The following is a 26,661-nucleotide window of genomic DNA, read 5'->3' on the forward strand; positions in this document are numbered from 1 at the left end:
AGACAGACCGTGCTTTGTGTGAGGCAGCGAGAGCCGCAGTTGGGAAACTCCAGTTGCGGCTCGTTGGGGTATGGCTGGTCAGGAGGACTTACGGGGGGTTGTCACATTTCCTCTGCCGGAAGCGGGCTCCCGTCCCACATGTTCGGCTGCACATGCTCCAGGCGCCCCACGGGCTCCAGTCTCCGTCCACGTGCTCCGGGATGGGCGTCTTGCTCACGCACTCCCCCGCGCGGCACCACTGAAACACAGCGGGGAGGGCCAGGGCCCAGGCACTCAGCAAAGCTGCTCACTGCAGCCCGCCAGGCCCCAAAATGCCACACTGCCAAAAACCCATTTTCTAAATTTACACGAAACTACAGTATGTTTCAGGGTTTGCATGTTTGCTAATTTTAGTGACGTGCCTTACTTACTCAAGCTGACACTCATATCCCTGTAGGGTTTGGCTTTTGCCCTAAACTTTCAGATGGATGTGCTCCATTGGGATTTTCTAAATCCCAGGAAAAGGATTAATCTACATGGCTCATGAAGAGACCTGGGCTTCTGCAAACTTGGCTTGACATGAGTGCGTTTCTCGCTGAGAGGCGGCATGCCCCAGTTGAGGTTCTGAACTTGAGAGTTGGGTTTGTTGCTTGGTGATGACACAGCCAGCTCCACGTGAGTTGGTTCTTTCTGAGGATAAGACGAGGTCAGCCCTATAAAACAATTTCTCAAAGTGCACAGCACATACCCTCAGGTGCTAGATGTGATTTTTGTGGTTCCCAATCATGGTATCAGAGCAAAACTTGACTACCTTTTCAACTCTTTCAATTCTTGCACTAAGACTGGAGAGAGGCCCTGCGGCTGCAGGTCCTGAACACCTCTTCTAACACCTCCCTATCTCTCCTGCACGTGAGGAACAGGCTCATTCTCTCAACATTTAGTTAGAATTGGGTAATACTGTTCTCACTGAATTCTTTTTACGAGCACCTACTGGGCATGGCAGGTGATGTTCTTCCATTTAAAATATACTGGTGAAAGCGTTCCTTTTAAATAAATTCCCTTACATGATGAAAAGAGAATCTGACAAAAAATATTAAGTAACTGATACTTGTATCTTATAAGAAAAAGGAATGAGGTGATGTAGGCACCACTCTGTGCCCAGAGTGGGCTCCATGGGCGTTTCTGTGGTGCCTGGGGGATGTTTCAGGGGCTCGTAAGTAGAGTCAGACAGTGTTTCAGAAGGAGAGGTGCCAATTGCCTGGGAGATGTGGAGCTGCCTGTTGGGGGCAGCGGGAAGCCAGGGGTTTACCTTGTCTGCCCCACACTCGGTGCCATCCAGGGGAGGGTCCAGCTTGGTCTTGCAGGATGTGTCTCCTTCTACCAGGCACCACAGTCCAGCGCACATCAGATGCTGCAGGACAAGGGAAGGAACCGTAATTGTGGAAAACACCCACACTCACAGGTCACAGCTGAGGTCAGAGGTGTGGCCCAACCACTGTTTCAAATTTGGGATTCGAAATGTATGGGGAAGCCAGAGGGTCATGAGTCTGTATGTCTAAAACAGAAGTGCATCACTTGAACTGGCTCATTTAGCACAACAAAATTCTGTGCATCTACTCCTAGGAAGGCTTGTCTCAAAGCGTTGAGTACAACAGCTCCAACAACCACTGAGGGCCTAGGAGATATCAGAGGCTCAGCCCACGCCAGGAGCAGCAGCCCCTGCTGATGAGCAAACAGGAGTGATGAGCAAACAGACATCTTCCATTTACAGCAGTGAGGGGTGGGGCAGATACCCAGGGGCTGTCCAGGGGACACAGTTTAGAAAATGATCTAATCAAACCTCGTCAGGGAGGGCTTGCTGGAAGAAGCAGCTCTGAAGTCAAGGCCACATGGCTAGGCAGCCATTGTGAGGCCAAGAAGTGACAGCCCAAAGGGCCATGAAGGGCTGGTACCCCCACAGGGTTACCGGGGCAACCTTCTGTACTCCCTGCAGTCACCTGTTTCTAGATCAGCTGAGCTGTGCACAACTTTTTATAGTATTTCACCTAGAGAACTTCCAGAACATCTACAAATACACAATTAAAATAATTCCACTAAAACAGGAATTGGCATTTAAACATAGACTCCCAATTGTATCATTAGGAAACTAGGGCATCGACAAAGTGCTCAGAAGGAGACAATTTATCAAAATCACGAAGGCAGACATAGCCAGTGTCCTCTCTTGAAGGACTGACGTGCAGACAGCAACCTCAACCATAAGGGACAAGAGCTGGATAACTCCCAATCCTGCCCGGGGGACAGGGAGATGATATTGAGGCAAGTTCTACATGCCTCTCAGAGGGTCCTGGGGGGATGGCCCCACTGCCGACAGCAGTCCCTTACTCATGGCAGTCACTTACTCATGATTGCACCTTTCTTGACTGTTCTCTCCCTCGCCCCCTTACAGTGCTTCCTGGGATCACTTCCCAGATAAACTACTTGCACCCAAATCCTGGCCTCATAGTCTGAAAATTGAGAACAGATGTACTTAAAGATCTTGTAAAGACACAGTGATTCCAGGATGACAAACCCAATCATGGCTAAAAGGCCCAAGTTGGAGCAGGAAGACATCACCCTCCGGGGTGTGGCCAGGGACCTGCTGCTTCACACTGCGCAGGATGAAGGTCAAGGAACTCCTGTAGCTGGTGCAGCGAGGTCACTGTGTGGTTTGCAAAGGGTGTCGTGCTCAGTTTAGAGGTCTGCTCTTCCAAGTAATCTCAAACATCTGCATAGAATAGATGCACAACTGTGCTGTCTAAAATCAAACAATTTTTAGAAGTTGAAGGGACAAAAATAAGAGAAAGGGAGGGAAGGCAGAGCTGGAGGGGGCTTTTAAAGAGAGATAAGAAAAGCCCATAGCTCCTTCTCATTTTTCAAGTATGTCAGAGCTGATCTGTGCCCTCACTGGATGACTCAAGTGGAATACTGCACATGGGGTTCAGAAAAGCCTGCACATTCCCATGATTGTTCACCTCTCAAAGGAATGGTAAAAAGATGAGAGCCCCAGTGCAGCACAGCTGGTCCTATAAAGACCGACTGCACCTCATCAGACGTTTGATTCCAGGCATTCTGACCTGAGAGCTCTTCGAGAGTGTGGCGTCCGTGTGCGGACATGTGCTCACAAGACAAGGCTGACCCAGGGGGAGAATTTATGGGACAGGAGTGCTTGGGATCAGGAGAAATGACCGCTCCATCAGGAGAAAGAGGAAGAAGGTGGTGTCAACTGTTTGTTATGGATTTTATAGACAGGGCTTTCTCATGAAACTTTTCTAACCATCAAAGAAAAGAAGAATGAGGTTAGGCAAAGATTTCTTAAACAGAACAGAGAGGACTAACCATAAAGGAAGAAAACTAATGAATTATACCATATTAAAATTAACAACTTCTGTTTACCAAAAGGCAACTGTAAGAACACAAGAATATATTTGCAATACATAAGAGATTTGTAATGTATATAACCAACAAAGTGTTTGTATCCAACACATGATTTAAAACAAACAAAAACCTCCTACAGATCAATGAAGAAAAAGACCCAGTAGAAAAATGGGCAAGTCTTGAACAGACACTTCATAAAAGAGAATGTTTAAATGGCTAGCAAACATAGGAAAAGGTGCTCAGCTTTTTAGTCATCGGGGAAGGCAAATTACAACCACCACTAGATACCTTGACACACCAGCCAGAACAGGCAGAATGAAGAAGATGGAGAACACCACTCATTGGTGACAATGTGGCACAATGGGTCCTCTTGTATGCTGAGAATGAGATTTTAACTTGGTTCAACAGCTTTGGAAAACTCTTTGGCAGTATTTGCTAAAGCTGAAGAAGACACACACATTCTAATACCCAGCAATTAGATTCTTAAGTATGTAATGAAAAAAATGTGTATGTGTTCACCAAAGTCAAGAAAATTCACTGAAACACTATTTTCATTAGTTCCACGTTAGAAACAACCCAAATGCCCATCAAACACAGAACAAATGAACGATGGTATATTAGAACAATGGAATACTGTATGATTTCATTTACATACAGTTCAACAACAAGAAAGATAAACTTATAGTGTTGGGAGTCAGGATAGTGGCTACCTTTGTCATCAGCTTAAGATCAAAGAAAACGGGAATGACAGCAAAGGACAAGTTAGCACCGCAGCCTCTCATCCAAGCTTGGCCACCAGCACTGCTCTGTGCGCCCAAGCCAAGTGGTCACCGTTCTTGTGATACATTTTCACTACTGAACAGATGCAGTGACTACACGAACGCTTGTCATCACCTTGATGCCATCTATATCAACAGCCTGCATTCGTGTTATGCATTGCAAATGACAAAGTGCTCTGGTTCCTGTCATCCTGAGCCTCATGGCAGCCCTGGGAGGCAGGCAGGAGGGTGCTCTCTCTATTTTTTCCACTTTTCCAATGAGGAGGTCAATGTTTGTGAAGGTCACGGAGTCTGAGCTGGGTTAGAAGCACAAGACTCACAAAGAAGAGAACTAAAGTGATGTAAAAGAAAAGGCATTTGAATATAAATTCAAGACCCTCAACTCAAATGATGGAAGGTCTCATTCTCAGATTGAAAAGCAAAGCCCCCAAGAAAAAATGGTGCAAAATAATGAGCCCAGAGGCATATCCTGATAAAGTTACTGGGTTTCAAAGATAAACCAGAACACTCTTTGGGTAGCCAGCACAGATAACGGGGAAAGAGCTCGGGCTGTGCAGATGTCTTTGCAGCAGCCTCTCTCTACAGGCACTGGAGTGAGAGATGCTGATACAGACACAAGGAAAGGCAGAACATGTGGCCCAGGAAATTTATATCAACTAAACGCTTGCTCAAGTACTTAGGCAACGGAAAAACATTTTTGAACTTACAAAGTAGTTAAATCCTTTTTTGGAGAAAATACCAGAGGATGACCTTTGGACAACTAAGAAATGACTGGAGAACCCACAGAAAATGGGCCAGCAGTGAGCACTGATCAAAGTATTGATTGAAACCAACATAGGGATGGGAGTTAGAGAACAGAATGCATGGGACGGAAACCCAGACAAGGCAGAAATGGCAGAGAGAGGAACCGGCTGGGAAGAAGGTGCACTGGGGCAGGGGCCGTGGGAGGCTGTCTATATGTACACATCAATGTCTTCATCTTTTCTAGCTGGGGAAAGACCAAAGTATAACAGATAAAATTTGAAAACTGAGATATAAGAACTTTCAAAGGTAAAATGTTAACCACAAAGAAAAATAACAGAATTGGGTGGTGAAGAAATGAAAGGGTGGGGCTTGGAGGTGGAGATGCATTCATCATGCTCAGGCAGCAGGCACCCTAAAGAGAAGGGTGACTGACTGATGAACCTTCTGCTTTCAGTGAATAGCAGACTTTATGGCAGACAGGGCTGCTTTTCCAGTATGCAACAGCTGGGTACCATAATAAAGGATAGTTCTCCCCCAAGTAAAGGAAATATTCGAGGAAGCAAATACAAAACCCATACCCAGCTGTCTTTCTACATACACACCACTGTATACCAATCTGTGATGAGCACATGCAAGGGTGGGTTCCCCTACAGGCAGGTGTTGGTTGCCAACGCCAACACCCACCATTTCACTGCCAACACCAACAACCACCCTTTCACTGCAACACCAACACCTACTCTTTCACTGCCAACACCAACGCCCGCCCTTTCATTCCTTCCACCACCCAATTGTGCTATTTTTCTTTGTGGTTAACGTTTTACCTTTGAAAGTTCTTATACCTCAGTTGGCACTGCAGTTGGGAGAAGTCATCTGGGGCTGGCCTATCTCAGATGGAACAAAGTCAGGAGCTCTATCTGAGACACCTAGGTTAAACCAGGGAATCTGGAAGGGTGTTTACCAGTTCTGAAAAGGCTAGAAGCAGTCCCTTTTCAGAAAAAGGGGCTCTGGTTGAAACAAATGTAAGTTCTCCTAAAGAGAACAATTTAGGATCTCAAAATTCCATGGTTATGTCCAATAAAGTATAAACCCACAATCAAACATGGTAATGTGAGTGATGGTCAGCAGCAACAACAAACAAAAGATTTAAACTCCCAAGGTGTTTAGGTAATAAAATTGTCAGATACAGAATGTATAGTAACTATTTATAAAGAAATAGAAGATGAGATTATGTAAACAAGCTAGCAGCAATATATTAATACTGTTGAATATAAGAAATTGGAAATAACATTTACAAATGAAATATATAACTGTGAAAGAAAATCAATAGATTCTCACAGCCCTGAATGAGAGAATTTGTGACTAGAAAACAGATTTGAAGAAATTATCCAGAATGCAGCCTGCAGAGAAAAGGCAGGGGGGAATAAAAAGATGCGCTAAGAGATCCGAAGAACCAAGTGAGAAATACTGATGTATGTGTCTAATCAGACCCAGAAAGAGAGAATAGAAAGAACGGGGCAGAGAGAATATTTAAGAAGAAAACAGCTGAAATAGGACACATGCCATGTAGAATGAAGACTCTCCACTTAGGGGCAAGAGGCAGTGTTCTACTATGGCCGCAATGATCTCTCTTAATATGACACCCTTGTGTGACCCCCTCCTCTTAAACATAGGCTGAAACTACTAACTTGCCTTTTTAAAAAATTTAAAATGCTTTAATATACATTTTAAAAAACAAGAAGGACAAAAAATATCAGTGATTCCCTGGTAATAGGGGAAGAGACTAGCTTCAAGGAGCATGGGGGGTATTTTGGGTGATGGACCTGTTTTGCAAATTGATTGGTTATATAACTCTGCATTTGACAAATTTCAAAGACTGGGCATTAAAAAGGGTGAAACAGAAAAACCCAAGAAAAATATAAGGGTTGGCTCTTTGGGGGGGAAGTAAATCAGATAAACCATTTGTTAAACAATACAAGAAAAAGAGGAGAAAGTATAAATAACAACAAAGAATAAAAGAAAGGAGAAAATATCCAAAATGTAGAGAAATTTAAAACAAGTAGCAGGGACCACTTAGTGCTATGTGTATAAGCCTGAGATGGACCACTTAGTGCTATGTGTATAAGCCTGAGATGAAATGATTTTCCAAGAATGTGTAAGTGAGCAAAGCCATCGCTCGGGAAAGACTAGAAGTATATATACACTCATTGACATAAAAGACCCAGAGGATGTTTGGCAACATCCGAAGGCATTTTTTGGTGTCACAACCGGGGCAGTGCCACTGAGCTACAGGGGGCAGAGGCCAAGGATACTGCTAAAGATCTTGTATTGCACAAGACAGTGTCCTACAACAAAGAATTATTCAGCCTAAGACACCAATAGCGCTGAGGTTGGGAAACTGCTACAGAAAAACTCAACAGAGTGACAAAAGGAAAAACAGTAAATGATGGTGGACTATCCTGCCAGACAACAGCTTAGCTGGGTGACCAAGGCTAGCATCACCAGTGACGAGACACAATGACCACATCACCCCTGCGGTATCCTTCCCAATAATGTGGAACCTCAATCTAGTCGTAAGAACACATCAGATAAACCCAAAGGCAAACTAATAGACTGGTACTCCTCAAAAGTGTCAAGATCATGAAAGACAAGGGAAGGCTGAGGAACTGTTATAGATCCGAGGAGACCAGAGACACGACAACCAAACATGAAATAGGATCCTGGTATAGAGAAAGGACATTGACAGAAAAACCGGTGAAATCTAAATGTATTTTACTTAACAGTATTGTACCAAGGTTAATTTCCTCGTTTTCATAATGGTTCTATGGTCATGTAAGATTTTTTTATTTTTATTTTTTTATTTTTGAGATCCAGTCTCACTCTGTCACCCAGGCTGGAGTGCAGTGGTGCAATCTTAGCTCACTGCAACCTCTGCCTCCTGGGTTCAAGCGATTCTCCTGCCTCAGCCTCCCAAGTAGCTGGGACTACAGGCATGTGCCACCATGCCTGGCTAATTTTTGTATTGTTGGTAGAGATGGGGTTTCACCATGTTGGCCAGGCTGGTCTCGAACCCCTGACCTCAGGTGATCTGCCTGCCTTGGCCTCCCAAAGTGCTGGGATTACAGGCATGAGCCACTGTGCCTGGCTGTGTAAGATGTTAACATAACAGGAAATTGGGTAAAAGGCATATACTATTTTTTGCAGGTTTTCTTTAAGAGTTACAATTGTCTTACAACAAAAAGTTAAAAAACAACACAATTTTTAAAAAAGGATGGGGCAACTCTACACTAGTCCTGACCAACTCCAAGACATCACACTATCTCTCTCTCTCTCTCTCTCTCTCTCTCTCTCTCTCTAGAGAGAGAGAGAGAGAGAGAGAGAGAGAGAGAGAGAGAGAGAGAGATCTCCAGTAAAGACGTGTGGAATAAATGAATGGGATGAATACTTTCATCAGTAAACCAATGCCGGGCAAACTAAGCAGTCACCAAGTCTAGACATCATGGAAGTTCTTTATCAGGGTTGCCTCTTTCCTACCCACATCAACCTTGTGAGACAGACACTTCCTAATCCCATTTTACAGATGAGGAAATGGGTGGACCTGTCCTAACTCAGAACACAGGCTGCTTCCCACTGGTTACACTACCTCTCCCTCAGTCCCCAGTTTCCCCTTCCTGCTTCCCCTGCACTCATGCATTCTTGGTGTGAGTGTTCATCCTCTCATCTGCAGTGAGATGGGGCGCTCTGTGCTCAGCGACATGCCGTTCCCTCCGCCTGCGGAGTTCTCCCTGGAAACACTGCTGGACAGCACGCCCCCGGGGTTCAGCGAACCGTGGTGCAGTAGAACAGGGTGCAAACACACACAAAGGGGCAGCTGTCCAGGCCAAATCAGGGGTGGGGGTACTAAGACCTCCTCTCCCGCTCCCACCCCCAGCAGCAGCACTTGAGTTGCAGCGGACAGTCACAGTCCACGCACATGGCAAGGAAAATGAAACAGCTCTCTGGTTCTAGCATCTGTCACCTCACTGGCTACGCTTACGGTTTGGCAAGAGTCATCCCCAGCATGTTTTGCTGCACAGTTCCTTGAGGGGCTGCATGATGAGCCAGCACCAAGCATGCATCCCTGGAGCGCTGTGAAAATGCAGGAAGGTTTGAGCTGCTCAGATGGCACCATTGCTCATGTACACAAGCCATTGCCACTTTTCTTCAACTGGTGGCGTCCCTGTCAAGGACCGTGAAGGTCATGTTGCTGTTCTCTTGCCTCGTCCTCTCTGGGCATCCGCTGAGGGTTTGGAGGGCAGCGCTAACTCAAAATGATACTGAATGAGATGGTTATATAAAGTCCCTCAAAAATGTGCTGCTGATAACACAAGCCAAAAGGGAGAGAAAACAAATGCTAAGAGCTGGATGAAAAAATGACTAATCCAATTTTTCCACACATACTACTGCAGTGTGAAGTCCTCCCCAGGCCAGCATGCCAGCCCCACTCCTGGAAGGCTTCCTGAGTCCTGGGAGGGCCACTCCTTCCATGTTCCTGAGGGCTGCAGAGACCGTCACCTGGCTGGGGCTGGGGGCTGCCAGGTGAGGGTGGGGCCCAGGCCTTCAGCTGGCAGCGGGGACAAGAAAGACAACTCACAACTGCCATGGTGTGGAGAGCTCTCTGAAGAGGCAGTCTACTGTAAACTTTCAAACACTTCTGGAAAATTAGGACCATCTGCTGCCAAAGTCCAACGGCTCTGAGAAGCTGCAGATGCTGGGCAGGAAGCGGAGACTGAGACAGGCAAGACAGCTTTCGGCCTGGCATCCAAGTCCATGCACTACCGCACTACCGTGCAGCCCCGTCTGAGAGGGGCAGGGCGAGGCTCTGGGACCTGGCCAGTCACCCATTCGGGCCATGTCCACCGGCATTAAAGGGACAGACCTCATTTAGATGAGCAGTTTCCTAACTAAGCTGAATGGAAGAATCTCCGGGGAAGTTGTACAGAAAGACAGAAACCTGAAACCCATCTTCCTGAAGACTTTTAAGACAGAAAATCTGGAGTAAGACGAAAAAATTCTAACAGTCTCTGGAGGACTCTAGCAATCTACCAAGTTTTAAAATACCAAGCATCAGAGAAACAAGCTTTGTTATCCCAAGGTGGAATTTTGACACCCCAAGTATCTCTCTATCCGTAAGATGCCCATGTAAATCTCTGCAGGACGTGAGAAAGGACACAAGGATGGAGACTGAGATTTTGCCCAGGGAGAGGTACTGGACACTGGAAAGAAATCCTTGGGGATTCCGGGCTCCCAAGAGGGATGGTGAGGACAGCACAGGGAAAGATATGGGAAGGGACAGGCCCACGCGATCTCAGCTAAACAGTGTCTCCTCCTGTCCCTCTGGCTCCAGGTGACAAGGTGGCAAGAATGAACACTACCTAACATTTATTGAATGTGTGCTACATGCTAAGTGTTTTAATTCAGTTACTACTAACACTCATGACTTCACAATGATGGCTACGTAGAATTTATATTCCCATTTTGCAGATGAGGAGACTGAGACATAGTGAGACTAGGCAACTTGTTCAAGAACAGAGGCAGAATGGGGCCCTGGGAAGCCTGACTAGAGAGCCCTTCTTAGGCACTGTGTGATATAGAAAGCATCTCCAAACTATACCAAAAGGCAATTAATGAGAAAAGAGCAAAGGAGGGAATATTAGGTAGAAAAAATTGTCTAAGACCCTCCAATGCCTATGACCAGTCTAGATCCTGTCTTCCTGAAATGATTGGCTGACAGCTTTGTGCTCAATAATATTCTTAAACAACGACATAACATGCACACCTCAGGTTCTTGTGAATGCTATGACATACAGGCACATATATATGCTCGTGGCAACTAACGAGAAGAGTGTACATCCCTTCCAAGGACTACTGTGTGGCAGCCATGCCTGGGCTATGGAGCCATGATGGTGGAATGCATTCCTGGGAAGCAGCAGGGAAAGGGGTGGGTGGTTATTACACAGCACCTTTCAACTAAAAGCCTCCAGGACCAGGGTGGTGGTGACGGGGCAGATGAACACCTCTCTCATGTTAGAAAGCGGTAGGGCTTTGTGAGGCAGGGATCACGGTCAGGACAGTACCCTAACTGCACCCCTTCTTGCTCTGTCTCTAGCAGCAATACATACTCTTCCTTTCAGCTGACGGCGCCTGCATCGGGCCTTTTCACCCTCTGCTTCACCTGGAAGAGTATCTGAGCCTAAGTAGCTTGAAAGTGTTAAGTAGCAACTTTCCTTTGCAGTTACTTTGCTGACAGAGACAGGAGAAACCTGTAATCATAAAAAAGACTGATTGGGCTAATTGCATAAAGTTTATTTCCCCTTTCTAATAAATGTTTACCATCCGATGTTTATAACTTTTACGTTTGGGCTTTCTTGAAATGCTTTATTGAATTAAAAACATCACATTACCATTGGCTAAAAGAGGAGACAGCTGTATCTGCCAATAACTTTTGTAACGAATGCCAGCTGTTGATGCCAATTTTTTTTCTAGTTCATATTTCCATAGACAGCTTTGAGCCTTACAACACTAGCGTTCTGCAGACAGACATGAAGGACTCAGTGGTGACAGTGTGCCTAGGGAGAGGTACTGGACACTGGACCCGCACCAGTGTGTGGGCCTCCAGAGTCCTAAAAATTAATACGGACTGTATTTTAATTTTTCTCAGTTCCCTGGTATGCAAATATTTGAGAAACCAGCAACCTGGTTAATATTTAAAGCCTACACTGCTCCTAAAGCAATTGCAGCAATGCTTTTCTAAGGTTATTTACCTACACCTTTGAGTAGGGAAATGATCTTTAAATTGATTGGTCTTAAAACAGCTATGAATCACGAGTGGCAGAAGAACATACAGAGAGGACCAGTCAGAAAGAAGGTCTGCATTCAAAATTCCACCCAACACCTGGCCATTCTGTGCTTCTGGAGATACCTGATGGACGTTTCTCAGGGTATGTGGCGAATGCATAATTATAAAATACATAAGATAACCAAGAAAACAATTAAACTGGAAGTGTTTTCAAAATATAAAACACTCTAAATTTGTAATATAGTAATGTATGTGTTTTTTTGTCAACACATAACAAGATCTGGCCCTGGGTCTACTAACCACCATAATTTTGAATTGGTGAAGAGTCTAAATGGTATTTTGAGATGTCGGCCACAATTTACATGGTATAAAAATTTCTGTGATTCCGTGGCCGGGCATGGTGGCTCGCGCCTGTAGTCCCAGTACTTAGGAAGGCTGAGGAGGGTGGATCACCTGAGGTTAGGAGTCTGAGACCAGCCTGGCCAACATCGCAAAACCCTGTCTCTACTAAAAATACAAAAATTAGCCGGGCATGGTGGAAGACACCTGCAATCCCAGCTTCTTGGGAGGCTGAGGCGGAAGAATTGCTTGAATCTGGGAGGTGGATGTTGCAGTGAGCCGAGACTGTGCCATTGCACTCCAGCCCTGGTGACAGAGCGAGACCCCATCTCAAAAAAAAAAAAAAAAAAAAAAAAAATTCTGTGATTCCTAATCACAGTGGCAGTCACGGGTATGGCTAAGACTGCTGTGGTTTGCCGCCAGCATTCAGGATGGAAGAGAATACTAACTTCCATTAGAACTTGAAGAAAAAGAAAAGTGTAATCTCTTTCCTAACCTGGTTCACCAATTCTCTGAAATCTATCCAAGGACCCTAGGTAAGCAGCCCTGCCTTGGCACAATAACACAGGTGTGTCGATGAGAAACGCCACCCCCTGACACCAGGCAGGTCTCTCCCTCCTACCAGGGAACAGTGTGGGCTCATTTTGAGGCAGGCAAGCTATTTTCCCTCAGAAGAGGCAGCAGCAACATGAAAACTGCCCATCACTAGTCATGATGGTATTTTTTTCAAAACATAATCTACCCAGTTTCTTTGCTTACTTCTCTATATATCAGAAAAATAAAAAGCAAATGTTCAACTCCTCAGCACTGGCGTGGCTCACAGTTTTATTCTCTTGGCAGTGTCCAGCCTCTGTCATATTTCATCATTTTTTGTCTCATAATATACTTAAAAGTTCTAGAAAATGTTAAGATAAGATACAAAGACACACACACACATCCCCAAAACTGCTGGCCCATTAATGCTCAGGTGCTTTTCTAAGCTACACTCGGGCTCCGCACACAGGAACACCAGTGAGGGGATGACCAGTTCTTAGCAACAATCTTCGTGGGGGCCCAGGGCTTTGGAATATGAATAGTGTTCTTAATTCCTAATACGAATGGGATTAAGAGAACAGGAGTTGTAATTCCTTCACCCCTAAAACTCCTGACTATGAACATTCTTCTTTCGTTTTACAGCATCTAGCAAGTAGTAGTATTTTTCGTGTTAAAGGAGGCCAACATTGGTTTGAAGAATATTGTTGAGAATTTTGCATCAAAGTTCCCTCTGAAACAACTGCAGACACCTTAAGATGTCATGACATCACTGGTGTGACTGCTGATGAGAAAACTGGACCATTAGTGGTATCTTTCTGGATATACAGGATGGTCATGGTGCCTCAGGAAGACACACATCTAAACTGAACATGTCAAGAACCCTAAAGGGAATTATATACGTTTCTTAATGGCATGGAGTATAAATGGTTAATATGCATTTATGATCCATCCTGACATGATCTGTTTCTATTGTGCTTCATCACAGGAATAAGCAATATGTGATGATATTTTCTTTTCTTTCTTGGCACATTAGCTAAAACTCTGTTGTTAGTTATTGGTTGCTTTACAGGTGACATTGTAATCTTTAACTCGTCACATTCTGCCATTATGTAAAATTATTCCAGGCCAGGCGCAGTGGCTCACACCTATAATCCCAGCACTCTAGGAGGCTGAGGCAGGGGATCACTTGGGGTCAGGAGTTCGTGACCAGCCTGGCCAACATGGTGGAACCCTGTCTCTACTAAAAATACAAAAATTAGCTGGGTGTGGTGGTGCACGCCTTAATCACAGCTACTCGGGAGGCTGAGACAGGAGAATCACTTGAACCTGGGTGGGTGGTGGAGGTTGCAGTGAGCTGATATCGAGCCACTGTACTCCCGCCTGGGTGACAAGAGCGAAACTCCACCTCAAAAAAAGAAAAAATTATTCCACCTCACATATAGTATAAAAACTGTATAATAGTATACAGTTATGCATCACTCAACAATGAGAATATGTTCTGAGAAATGCATCAGGCAGTCCTGTCATTGTGCAAGCATCATAGAATGCACAAACCTAGAAGGCATAGCCTACTACACACCTAGGCTCTGTGGTGTAGCCTATTGCTCCTTTCCTCCTAGGCTACAAACCTGTATAGCACTGCCTTCTGTAGGCAACTGTAACACAATGGTATTTTGTGTATCTAAACATTGAAAAGGTATAAAAATATGGTATAAAAGGTTAAAAATGGTACATTCTACGGGGCAGTTCCATTATAATCTTACAGGACCACCATCACGTATGCAGCTGATACTGACTGAAACGTCATGATGAGGCGCATGACTGTACTTCCATTTCTCCCTTTCTGGCCTTTGTACAAATGTCATACCCTTTACTTTTACGTATATCAAAAACCCTAAACTAATGTATTAGTTTCCTATGGCAAATCTGTATTAGTTTCCTATTGCTGCTACTACAAACTTAGTGGCTTAAAACAACACAATTCTCTTATAGTTCTGGATGTCAGAAGTCCAAAATTAGTCTCACTGAGCTAAAGCCAAGGTGTCAATAGGGCTGGTTCCTACTGCGAGGCTGTGAGGTTTCCTTGCCTTTTCCAGCTTCTCATAGCTGTTGCACTCCTTGGCTCATAGCCCCTTCCTTGCATCACTCCGACTTCATGCTTCTATTGCAACATGTCTTATTACTCACCCTGATCTCCTGCCTCCTTCTTATTAAGGACTCTTGAGTACACTGGGCCACCCAGATAATCCAGGAAAATCTCCCCATCTCAAGATATTTAGCCACACCAGCAAAGTCCTTTTCACCATATAAAGTAACATTCGCAGGTTCTGGGGATAGGACATAAAGATCTACCACAATTATATTCTTACTGTTTTTCATAAAATACAGTTGTTTAAATGATCAATGATCTTTTGAAGACTTTGAGTATAGCTAAATCTATCATATATTTGCCCATGAAATTACTACTTCCAGAGCTCTTCATTTCTTTGTGTAGATCCATATTTCCACCCAGTAGCATTTTCTGTGGAAGATTTCCTTTAATATTTCTTATAACGTGGGCCTCTTGGTGATACATTTTTTTTTCAGTTTTCAGAAAAACTGCATTTCACATTTAATTTTGAAAGATATTTTTGCTGGGTATAGAATTGTAGGCTGACAGCCCTTTTTCTTTTAGTACTTTACAATGTTTCTCCGTTGTCCTTTCACTTATACTGTTTCTAATGAGAGGCATATTGTCAGTTTTACCTTTATCTGTATATAACTTGTTTTTTTTTCTCTGGCTCCTTGAAGATTTTCTCTTTTCACTGCTTTTAAACAATTTGATTATAGCAAGTATTTTTCTAGATTTCTTTATGTTTCTTGTGCTTGGGGATCCTTGAGCTTCTTGAATCTGTGGTCTTACAGTTTTCATCAAATTTGAAAAATTTTTGGCTAGTATTTCTTCAAATATTTTTCCTGTCCCCTGCCTCATCTCTTTTAGAGGTGTTAATTACATATTTATTAGGCCACTTTAAGCCTCACAGGTCGCAAAACTGTATTTTGTTTTCAGTTTGTATCTCAGTTTGGATAGTTTTGATTGTTTTGTTTTCAGGTTCACCAATCTTCTCTTCTACAATTTTTAATTTGCCATCAATCACATTCAGGGTATCTTTCATTTAAGATATTGTAGTTTTCCCTCCAAGAAACTCCATTTTATCTTTTTTTTTTTTTTAGCTTCTTTCATTTTTTACTTATTTATTATTATTATACTTTAAGTTCTAGGGTACATGTGCATAACGTGCAGGTTTGTTACATATGTATACTTGTGCCATGTTGGTGTGCTGCACCCATCAACTCAACAGCACCCATCAACTCGTCATTTACATCAGGTATAACTCCCAATGCAATCCCTCCCCCCTCCCCCCTCCCCATGATAGGCCCCGGTGTGTGATGTTCCCCTTCCTGAGTCCAAGTGATCTCATTGTTCAGTTCCCACCTATGAGTAAGAACATGCGGTGTTTGGTTTTCTGTTCTTGCGATAGTTTGCTAAGAATGATGGTTTCCAGCTGCATCCATGTCCCTACAAAGGACACAAACTCATCCTTTTTTATGGCTGCATAGTATTCCATGGTGTATATGTGCCACATTTTCTTAATCCAGTCTGTCACTGATGGACATTTGGGTTGATTCCAAGTCTTTGCTATTGTGAATAGTGCCACAATAAACATACGTGTGCATGTGTCTTTAGAGCAGCATGATTTATAATCCATTGGGTATATACCCAGTAATGGGATGGCTGGGTCATATGGTACCTCTAGTTCTAGATCCTTGAGGAATCGCCATACTGTTTTCCATAATGGTTGAACTAGTTTATATGCCCACCAACAGTGTAAAAGTGTTCCTATTTCTCCACATCCTCTCCAGCACCTGTTGTTTCCTGCCTTTTTAATGATTGCCATTCTAACTGGTGTGAGATGGTATCTCATTGTGGTTTTGATTTGCATTTCTCTGATGGCCAGTGATGATGAGCATTTTTTCATGTGTCTGTTGGCTGTATGAATGTCTTCTTTTGAGAAATGTCTGTTCATATCCTTTGCCCACTTTTTGATGGAGTTGTTTGTTTTTTTCTTGTAAATTTGTTTGAGTTCTTTGTAGGTTCTGGATATTAGCCCTTTGTCAGATGAGTAGATTGCAAAAATTTTCTCCCATTCTGTAAGTTGCCTGTTCACTCTGATGGTGGTTTCTTTTGCTGTGCAGAAGCTCTTTAGTTTAATTAGATCCCATTTGTCAATTTTGGCTTTTGCTGCCGTTGCTTTTGGTGTTTTAGACATGAAGTCTTTGCCCATGCCTATGTCCTGAATGGTACTACCTAGGTTTTCTTCTAGGATTTTTATGGTATTAGGTCTAACATTTAAGTCTCTAATCCATCTTGAATTAATTTTCGTATAAGGAGTAAGGAAAGGATCCAGTTTCAGCTTTCTACTTATGGCTAGCCAATTTTCCCAGCACCATTTATTAAATAGGGAATCCTTTCCCCATTTCTTGTTTCTCTCAGGTTTGTCAAAGATCAAATGGCTGTAGATGTGTGGTTTTATTTCTGAGGACTCTGTTCTGTTCCATTGGTCTATATCTCTGTTTTGGTACCAGTACCATGCTGTTTTGGTTACTCTAGCCTTGTAGTATAGTTTGAAGTCAGGTAGCGTGATGCCTCCAGCTTTGTTCTTTTGACTTAGGATTGTCTTGGAGATGCGGGCTCTTTTTTGGTTCCATATGAACTTTAAAGCAGTTTTTTCCAATTCTGTGAAGAAACTCATTGGTAGCTTGATGGGGATGGCATTGAATCTATAAATAACCTTGGGCAGTATGGCCATTTTCACGATATTGATTCTTCCTATCCATGAGCATGGTATGTTCTTCCATTTGTTTGTGTCCTCTTTTATTTCACTGAGCAGTGGTTTGTAGTTATCTTTTTAAAATAGATATCTTCCATGTTTCTACTTAATATGTTTAATCTTCTGCTATCTCAACCTGACATATCATCATAATTCCTGTTCTAATGTCCTTGACACAGGTAATTATCTCACCTGTGTCATTACTAGGTTGATTTTGATTGATTTATTTTCCCCCTCATTATGGTGGATATATTTTCCTACTTCTTTGCATGCCTGGAAGTTTTTTATTTGATGCTAGACATTGTGATTTTATTTTATTGAGTGATAAATAGTTTTGTACTTCTACAAATGTATCCAAGCTTTGTTCTAGGACTGGGTTAAATTACTTGGAAATAGTTTGATTCTTTGAGATGTTGGTTTTAAGCTTTATTATATGGGACCAGATCAGCATTTAGCGTGGGGCTAATTTTCTATGTTACTGAAGGAAAACTCTCTTGTGCCCTACTTGATGACTGTGTGAGCTCCAGAGAGTCTTCCCTCTAACTCTTTTAGATGGTTCTTTTCCTGGCCTTGGGTAGTTTTTCACACACCTCTGCTGACCACTAAACTGAACATTCATAGGGGACTCTGCAGATTTCCCGGTTCTCTCTGCAGCTCTTTCTCCAGTGGTCCTCTGCCTTGTGAACTCTAGCTGCCTTAGCTTCCCTGTACAACCAGCTCTGTTTCCTCAACTCAGGAGGACTCAGAGCTGCTCTTCTGCAGCTCTCCCTCCCTGTGCCACTGCCTGGAGACTGCCCAGGCCATAGGACAGGAAAATTATAGGGCTCACCTCACTTATTTCACATCTCTCAAGGATCACAGGTGTTTGCTGCTTGGAAATCATTGTTTCATAAATTTTACCTGTGTTTTTTTATTTGTTTCATAAGGAAAATAAATCTGGCCCTTGTTACACCCTCTTGGCTGAAAGCAAAAGTTGGGATGAGAAATTTAAAAGCAACGTTAGGACTGTGATCATTTCATTACATGATATCCATTTCAGTCCGCAAGGGCATGAAAGAGAAATAATGGCTATAAAAGTCAATTATGGCACTAGATTAAAAGGCCTTTCTGATTGGCTCCGGTGGGTCTCTGGCTGCATGAACAATACAGGTTTTAAATGATGCTTAATTTTCCATATCTCCCAGGAGTTCAATATAGAGAAATGCTTATTCTGGAGATGTACAGATAAATTAGCTCTGTCCCCTCACAGATGGGAATCGGTGTTATCCAGAAAGGTAGTAACACAGATATCAGCTCTCCCTATTGGGCACCAACCTTATTGACAGACCCAGTTCCCTGTACTTGTCATGTATTAACTGACCAGAAGCCTGAGGATTTACTAATGAAGACTCTAAGGCATTGAGAGAGATGATCTCTAGGAACCAGCTGGCAAGTCACTCACTGCCAGACTCTTTGCACTACCTTGAATGGCTTCTTGTCCTTGGAAGAAGCCATGAAAATGGTTTATATGAACCCCTGCAAGAAAAATGACAAGGTCTTATGTGTTACGTTGGTGAACCAGAGGAAAAATGTGAAATCAGGCTTAGAGAGTAATACATTGCACAGGGAGGTCTCTAACGGTTTCTTCCTCAAATCTGAGCTATTCCACAAGTTCATCAACAGCTGAGGAAGCCACATAAGGAAGGCTTAACAAATCTGCTGTTAGGGTCATGTCTGGATCTCAGCACAACACATACTTAATGAGCACCTACTATGTGCCAGGTACTGCTCAAGGCAGTTGAGAAACACTGGTGAGCACAAGCAAAGATTGCTGCCCTGGAAGGGTTTATAATCTAGAAGAAGGAGATACAGGTATAGCTATAATCAAAAGGTGAGTTACAGAGTATATTAAAAGATGGTAAGTATCTGAAAGCAGGGCTTTCCTTTAATGAATTAGGAGATGTGAATGCTGCACAGGTGGACAGGGGAGGGTACTAGACTGTCATCTTAAAGAGGGTGGTCAGGGTAGGCCTCATTGAGAAGTTTATATTTAAAAACAAAACAAAAAACAAAAAAAAAAAACAGAATCAAAAAAGATGAGGGAATTAGTTATGCAGATAACTGGGAGAAGAGTGGCAGGGAGGAGGAAACAGCCAGCACGAAGCAAGTGTGTCCCTGCTCGGGTCCAAGAAGAACAGGAGAACCAGTACAGCTGGAACAGAGTAAGTGCAGGGGAGCATAGGGCAGGATGAGGCCCAGAAGGAAGAAGGGAGGGGGCACACACCCACACCAACAAGGCAGCATTGCACGGAAGAATTGAGGGATAACAGCATATGTACGCTCTCCTGCCATACCCAACATCAACCACAGCACAGGCAAAACCTACACACAACCCTACAAAAGCAGGGAAGGTGCAGACTGTTGATAGAGCAGGGCCTGGAGCCCTGAAGTGTGGCACTGTCTTCACCTGGACTTGACTGATACATGTCCCAGGCCTAGGGCAGCATGCCCCAAGTCCTTGGTTCTCAAAGGGTTCACAGGGAAGCATCTGGTCTTCTGTATTTTCTTCCCCAAATGAGTATCAGTGTGTTGGAGAGAGTGAGTTCTAGATTTCTCTTCAAAGAATCAATACGTCAGTATGTTCAGTTCTTTGTCCTCCATTTTAAAGTTTAATTTCCTCATAGTTTCCGTAAACAACCTTTTCCACCAGTTTTAATCAGTAGTTCACACCTGTTCCCCTGGTCACCTGCTTTGACCTGAGTCACCCCTGGTCACCTGCTCTAACCTAAGTCACCTTTAGTTTTTAGTTCCCCGTTTCTAACCGTCTTTCCTGCCAAACTGCTCACCTCGCCACTCTGGCTCATACCCTTGCTCTCTTTAAAATAGCCAATCGGAATTAGCTTAGACTGTGCGGTCCAACCCTAGCCAAAAGGGGAATGACACAGCAGTAGGGACTACCTGCGACAGGAATAAGAACCCCTTCCCCTCCCTTGCTCAGGTGTATTCTTGCCATTGCTCCATCCACGAGTGACACTTTCTATCTTTTGCTGAGAAAATTCTTTGAGCACTCGTTCTTCTTTTCGGCACTGAGGAACAAGCATTTGTTTCTAACAATCGTGACATTTTCTCCAGTGTGCAGTCACTGCTACCCCACAGTCAGATTCCTCTAAAGCAAGTGTCACTAGCCTTGCAAGCAGGACTATCACCACTGACCAGCTGAGGCTGGTGGCCATCAAGGGGACTGTCATTCCATCACTCCCCTAAGAAATCCTTTCTGCTAGTTATTGGAGAGGAAAACACACATTTATTATATTGCTGGTGAAACTCTCAAGGCAAAAGCAAGCAGGAAAACATATTTTGCAGTTCCTTGGGAGCTCAGGAATAAATGTTCAGCTTCAATGTAACAGGCACATGGGAAGATCTCACTTGATATGCATCTGGATTTTGAGCTTCTAGGGAGAAAGGAGTCACAAAGCTAAGCGAATCATTGCTTGTTGCCCTCTAATTGAATTCCTCTAATGAAAAGATTATTCTGAAGGAAAATAAAATACCACATCCCCTGCCTCCTCTCTTTGGGGTCTGTCTTTGAATGCCAGTAGCTTTCCTTTCCTTTCCTCCCTCAGTAACAGATATCCCTGGGCTTGCCTTCCAGCCCACCTCTTTCCAGCTGGGTGAGCCTGGCTTGTTTCCTAATCTCTCTTAGCTTCTATATTCTCATCTGTTAAAATGGGTTTAAAAGCCCTTGCCTTTGGGGTTGCAGTCGGGGTTGTGTGTGACAGTGCAAGGACAAAGTCCAGCCTGGGAGACTGTGAGACCCCAGTATAAGTGTCTCCCTCCCTCTGTCCCTCCTCATCCAATGGGGATGCAAGTGCTTGGCTCCTAGAAGGGAAAACAGCTCCAGCTCTCAGGCAGCAGGCAGTCTCTGCCCAGCCCCCACCCCACTTAATCCTGCCCTGTAAGGACCAGCTCAGCCTGGCCTGCCACATCTCACTGGTGGAGGACTCCAGAGTGGGCAGAGTGAGCACTCTGTCCCTTGGCTCAGCTGGGCACTATCCACTTCCCCACTCCCGGTGTCTGGGGCCCTTTTCTCTGCGTGACGTCCTCCCTGGTTATCCCATCCACACAATCTCATGCTGTCTCCACATCATCAAGGGACTCCCTGAAACCTGCTCTTTCCTGGTATCTCTGTAGCATCCATGCACTGTAGGGACTGAAGAGGCAGACAGGATGCCTCTTGGCAGGCACTGTGTATGTGCATGAGAGCCTTCATGCTGAAGCCACACAGTGGCTGATGGTGAGTTTGGACACTGCTGCAGGATGCTGGGGACAATCACATCCTAGGGCTCATCACATCTCCCCATGAAGGTGTCCTTCAACCCTGCGTCTTGGGGTGGGAGGTACAGGCATCCTGTGGGAGGTTGACATGGGTGACAGCTTCCCATTAGTCTCTGGAGGGGACCCTTGCAGGCATGCTCCCCCGGGGAATGGCAGGGCAGAATCAGCACTATGGTGTGGATAAACGTCCTTTGGGGAAAACAGCCAGCAGGAGGAAACAGCCTGGTTTTAAGGAGCTGCCCTTTTTTGCGACCCCAAAGATGGCAGGCAATGCCCCACCTGTAGGTTGTGCCCCAATTTCCTAAACTAACTTATACTTAGACAGGAAGCACTCAAGAGGCAGCATCTGTCTCCAGGAGTTCTGGCTAATGGGCACTGGGACTGCATTCTGGAGGCAGCCTGCATGTACGTGTGTGCCTTGGTGCTGCTCCCAAGTGCTTGCTCCAAGAACCTGCCCAGCCATCCACACATCCTCCTTGGGACCAGGTGTGCTTCTGAATGCCAGTGCTGGGACAGCCCTTCCTCAGGCTGACCACCTGCTGCCTAGCTGCTGAGTTCCTCATACTCCTAGCTGGTTCCCCTATTTCTGTCCTCTCTCTCTATAGGATGGTGCAGGCTCTGCTCCCCTAGTCCTGTCACTGCCAGGGCCAGGTGGACCACAGGCTCCTGGCCTTCCCCTGTGGCCAGGGCCTTCCCTGTCTGCTACACAGATGGCCACAGGCATGGAGACTGCCCTGCCCTGGGTACCCACATGCCCCTCTTGGCACCCCCCACCCATAAAACCAGTCAAGCCACAGACCTTGGTGTTTGCATCATGGTGAAAAAGTGTGCACTCAGGGGTGAATGAGACTTGAGGTCAAATCCTCGCTCTACTACCTACCAACCAAGCCATTTTGAATGTTTGCTTACTTTGACTTGGTGTTGTCATCTGGAAACCATGGACAGGATCTCGGGAGCTATGGTGATGACTAATTGGGATCATACATGTTGGAAGCTTTAGTACCAAACACATAGGTAATGTTCAATAAGTGGTAACTATTTAATGGGGTTATTATCATATAATCAATTTTTTACTTGTTAAATTTTCCCAATTTGATATGCTCAAATGTTTAATAGTTTTAACCCTCTTGTTTATCCATGCAGGGTTTGAAGTCAGGTGACAGTGTGCTGCGTCTCTAGTGTCCTAAGTGTTCCATATTAAAATGTTAGGCTACCGGAGTCAGTGGTAACCCTGAAGCATTCCCCTGCAAAAGTGCCCGTGTGGGGGACTGTGTGTAGACATGTGCCTGCAATTGCATGTGTAGGTGTGTATGTGCGTATGGCTATATGGGGTGCACATGTGCAAATGCCTGTGAGGGTGTGTTTATGCATGTCTCTGTATGCGAACGTGTGTGTGCATATATATGTATATGAGCGCCGAACATGTGTGTGCATACATGTATACGTGTGCTTGTGTGTGTATGTGCATGTGCTGAGTGTGAATGCCCATGTCCTCCAGCAGAAGCCAGTACTGCTGCGGGAGGGCTGGACCCATGCTCTGTCCCGAGCCAGTCCTCCCAGGGCTGCTTACCTCCATGTTTCTGCAGAAGGTGGCATTGGTGCCAAACAGGATCTGGCACTGCTCGTTGGCACTGTAGTGCATGCCCGGCAGCTTGTGCGGGAGGCGTACCGTGTGCTGGCTTCTGGGGTCCGTGACTTGCAAGCAGGTGCTGACTTTTGACCTGAAACAGCCAAGAGGCAAGTTGACTTGCAAATGTGCAGCTGCCTAGGTTTTTGTTTTGTTTTGTTTTGAGTTTTCAGTCACTGAGAAGGAGGCACCTCTACGTTCTTTATGGAAAAAGGATGCAAGCACTGGACACACGGACTGCGCTTTTTTGCTGTGCATTCCTTTTTCTACATGGCCAAATGTGAATCTTCGCTCTGAAGGCAATAAGAACCTGGAGACTCAGGAGGGGTGTAGGAATGACATCCATGAGGCTGATGGACTTTTATTGGGGAGTTTGAAAGCTTTCTTTGATGAAAATGATTTTGGAATAGATTATCATATCTTCTTAGACTATGGCTTTGAGAAAATACTATCATGAATAACGAACAAGTTAGACTTGTTTTACTTTAAATAAAATCAAAGTGCTTATTTCCAACTCTTCAGGTTCTCTTTGAGTGCTTGTGGGGCCTCGGTGTTTCACTTGATCCCGCTGTCCCTGAAAGCCACTGGCAATACCTGCCAAGGACTTCAGGATTTCAACAGGGGTAGGAGCATTAATTTACAATGACAGGTGCATCTCTAAAAGAGTGAACTGGGGGCCGGGTTCGGGGGCTCACGCCAATAATCCCAGCACTTTGGGAGGCTGAGGTGGGTGGATCACTTGCGGTCAGGAGTTCGAGACCAGCCTGGCCAATATGGGGAAACTCCCATCTCTACTAAAAACACAAAAATTAGCCAGGCATGGTTGTAGTCCCACCTGTAGTCCCAGCTACTTGGAAGGCTGAAGCAGGAGAATTGCTTGAACTCAGGAGGCTGAGGTTGCAGTGAGCCAAGACTGCACCACTGAACTCCAGCCTGGGTGAGAGAGTGAGACTCTGACTCATTAATAAATAAATGAATAAGTGAACTGGGGATTGCGAGGCTCTGGCTCTAAAGGAGGTTACTTACTACAATGCTTTTATTTCTCAATTTCTAAAGGCAGATGGTTTAAGGCAGAAAACCCAGTCACTTGCCAAGATTATTAAGGAAAAAGTTGCATGAACACGAGACACACAGACTGATCCTGGTTTACTTCTTCTGGGCTCAGACACACAATACTTCTCACCAGTGGGACCAGTGCTATGTACGTGAGCAAATAAAAACACCCCATCTTGGTTGGGTGCGGTAGCTCACACATATAATCCCAGCACTTTGGGAGGCCAAGGCAGGCAGATCACCTGGGATCAGGAGTTCAAGACCAGCCTGGCCAACATGGCAAAACCTCATCTCTACTAAAAATACAAAAATTAGCTGGGTGTGATGGCGCATGCCTATAATCCCAGCTACTGGGGAGGCTGAGGCAGGAGAATCGCTTGAACCCGGGAGGCAGAGGTTGTAGCGAGCCAAGATCATGCCACTGCATTCCAGCCTGGGAGACAGAGTGAGACTCCATCTCAAAAAACAAACAAACAAACAAATAAACCAACCAACAAACCAACCAACCCACTCCATCTTGTCACCATGACCCTTGTGGGTAAAGCGAAATAACATCGAGGGGCTTGCAGCATTTCTTAAGATCTGTGGTATCAAATACTCAGTGGGAAGTGGACTACATTAAAAGTAATGAGTGCATTTTTAAGCTGATTTGCCACTGAACAATATCCCCATCAACAGGGAACGTCATGAAAAAAGACCTGGGATGGCCCCTTTGCCACTACATCCTAAATTCACCGGGTACTTGAACGTGTTACTGGACTGAGAAGCTCCATCTGCAGGTGAGACTCGCCGACTCACTGCTGTCTCCCAGGGTGCCTGAATTAACATGGCTAAGTAGTTCAGTGACCAGTGTCTGCACAGTCACTCTGTAAATTCAACCCTGAGGTCTTGACACTAAGGGACCCGCCCCGTCCATGGGTATAAACTGTTCGACAAAGGTCTGAAACCAGATGGCCGATTCTTCCACAGAAATCTGAGAATGGAAGGGTGCAGACACCTTCTGGGAAGAAAGTAGCAATGAGATAAACACAGCCCTCCCCTCCCCAGAGGTGAGGAAGGTCAGCAAACCCACCCCGCAACCCCCAGCAAATTCACTCCCTCTAGGGAAGCGGCCTCCGTCTCCACACCAGGAAATGCTCCATTCTGCAGCAGCCCAGGGGCGCCCCAAGGTGGTGACCACTGCAGAGGAACCAAATGGTTTCTTTTCAAGACAGGGTAACTATGCTGATATTTCAATCGATTGGCAATTACGTAATGATCACCCGCTGTGCGCCCGTCGCTGGAGCAGATGCGCACGCGGGAGATGTTCTTGCCATTATAGGACACTCTGTGCTGACTGCCTCTTGAGGCTAGATGCAAATCCCAAAAGAGAGTCGTTTCTCCACTTCACACTTGCTGAGACTCCAATACTTTTGTCTTTTGGAAGTACTTCTGATTGCATTCATCCTATAGAATAATTCCAGGACTTACTTGAGGAAGTTTTCAAGGTCATCTCGGCTGCAGGAGGACCAAGAGAGGTCACTTGGGTTCCGGCCTTTCACCCACTCTCCCGACATGATGTGGGACCTGCCAGCGCAGGATGAGTGGTCATCATCGTGGTTCATGCCCAAGCTGTCCAAGAAGGAGAAGAAGAGAGGGATGCTTATGCTACAGGCTTCTCATTTCCAGTTCCAGGTGCAAGCGGACCATGCTAAGCTAAATCAACTGTTAAAAACAAAAACTGACATAAGGTGTAAGTGGTTCTCACAGAACAGACCCACAGTCATGTGTTTTCAGAGAAATAGAAGGCAAGGATTTGTTTATTTAGTGAATGAAGATAAACTGAGCAAATGACAGACACTAATAGCATTCACCAAATAACAATAAATCAACGAAGTATATTAACTCTGATAATTAACTGTGACATGATAATTCTTAAACTCTAAGCTTCTGATGGTTAGACTTGTTTTCTTACATTAAATATTCCAATGTTCATGGTTTAGGTGTTTCTGTTCCTTAGAGATAATTCATTGTGCTAAGAGGAATCACTGGGTACCATCCTAAATACTGACTTATAGAATGTTCTGAATCTAAGCCTTCAAACTCATTACAAAGTATGGCTTTTCTATCTTTCGCTTCTAACAAGATCACAACTGTCACCTTCCCTATTCAGCAATACCTGAGAGATACCAG

The 26,661-nt window shown here is 44.7% G+C and overlaps 1 protein-coding gene across 4 annotated transcripts in view; it reads right to left on the reverse strand.

Annotated features, from left to right (window-relative positions):
- The window catches only part of ADAMTS17 (ADAM metallopeptidase with thrombospondin type 1 motif 17), a 362,991-nt gene that overhangs the window by 152,550 nt on the left and 183,780 nt on the right, over positions 1-26,661 (reverse strand). For all 4 annotated transcript variants that reach the window (XM_077940459.1, XM_077940458.1, XM_077940457.1 and 1 more), the window contains exons 9-12: positions 25,960-26,100; positions 23,380-23,530; positions 1,289-1,390; positions 93-238 (exon numbers count right to left, since the gene is read on the reverse strand). In XM_077940459.1, coding sequence (XP_077796585.1) covers positions 93-238; positions 1,289-1,390; positions 23,380-23,530; positions 25,960-26,100 — 540 coding nt within the window. The remainder of the gene's footprint in view (positions 1-92; positions 239-1,288; positions 1,391-23,379; positions 23,531-25,959; positions 26,101-26,661) is intronic.

The sequence above is a fragment of the Macaca mulatta genome, chromosome 7, assembly GCF_049350105.2.
Source record: "Macaca mulatta isolate MMU2019108-1 chromosome 7, T2T-MMU8v2.0, whole genome shotgun sequence".
Classification (NCBI taxonomy): domain Eukaryota; kingdom Metazoa; phylum Chordata; class Mammalia; order Primates; family Cercopithecidae; genus Macaca; species Macaca mulatta.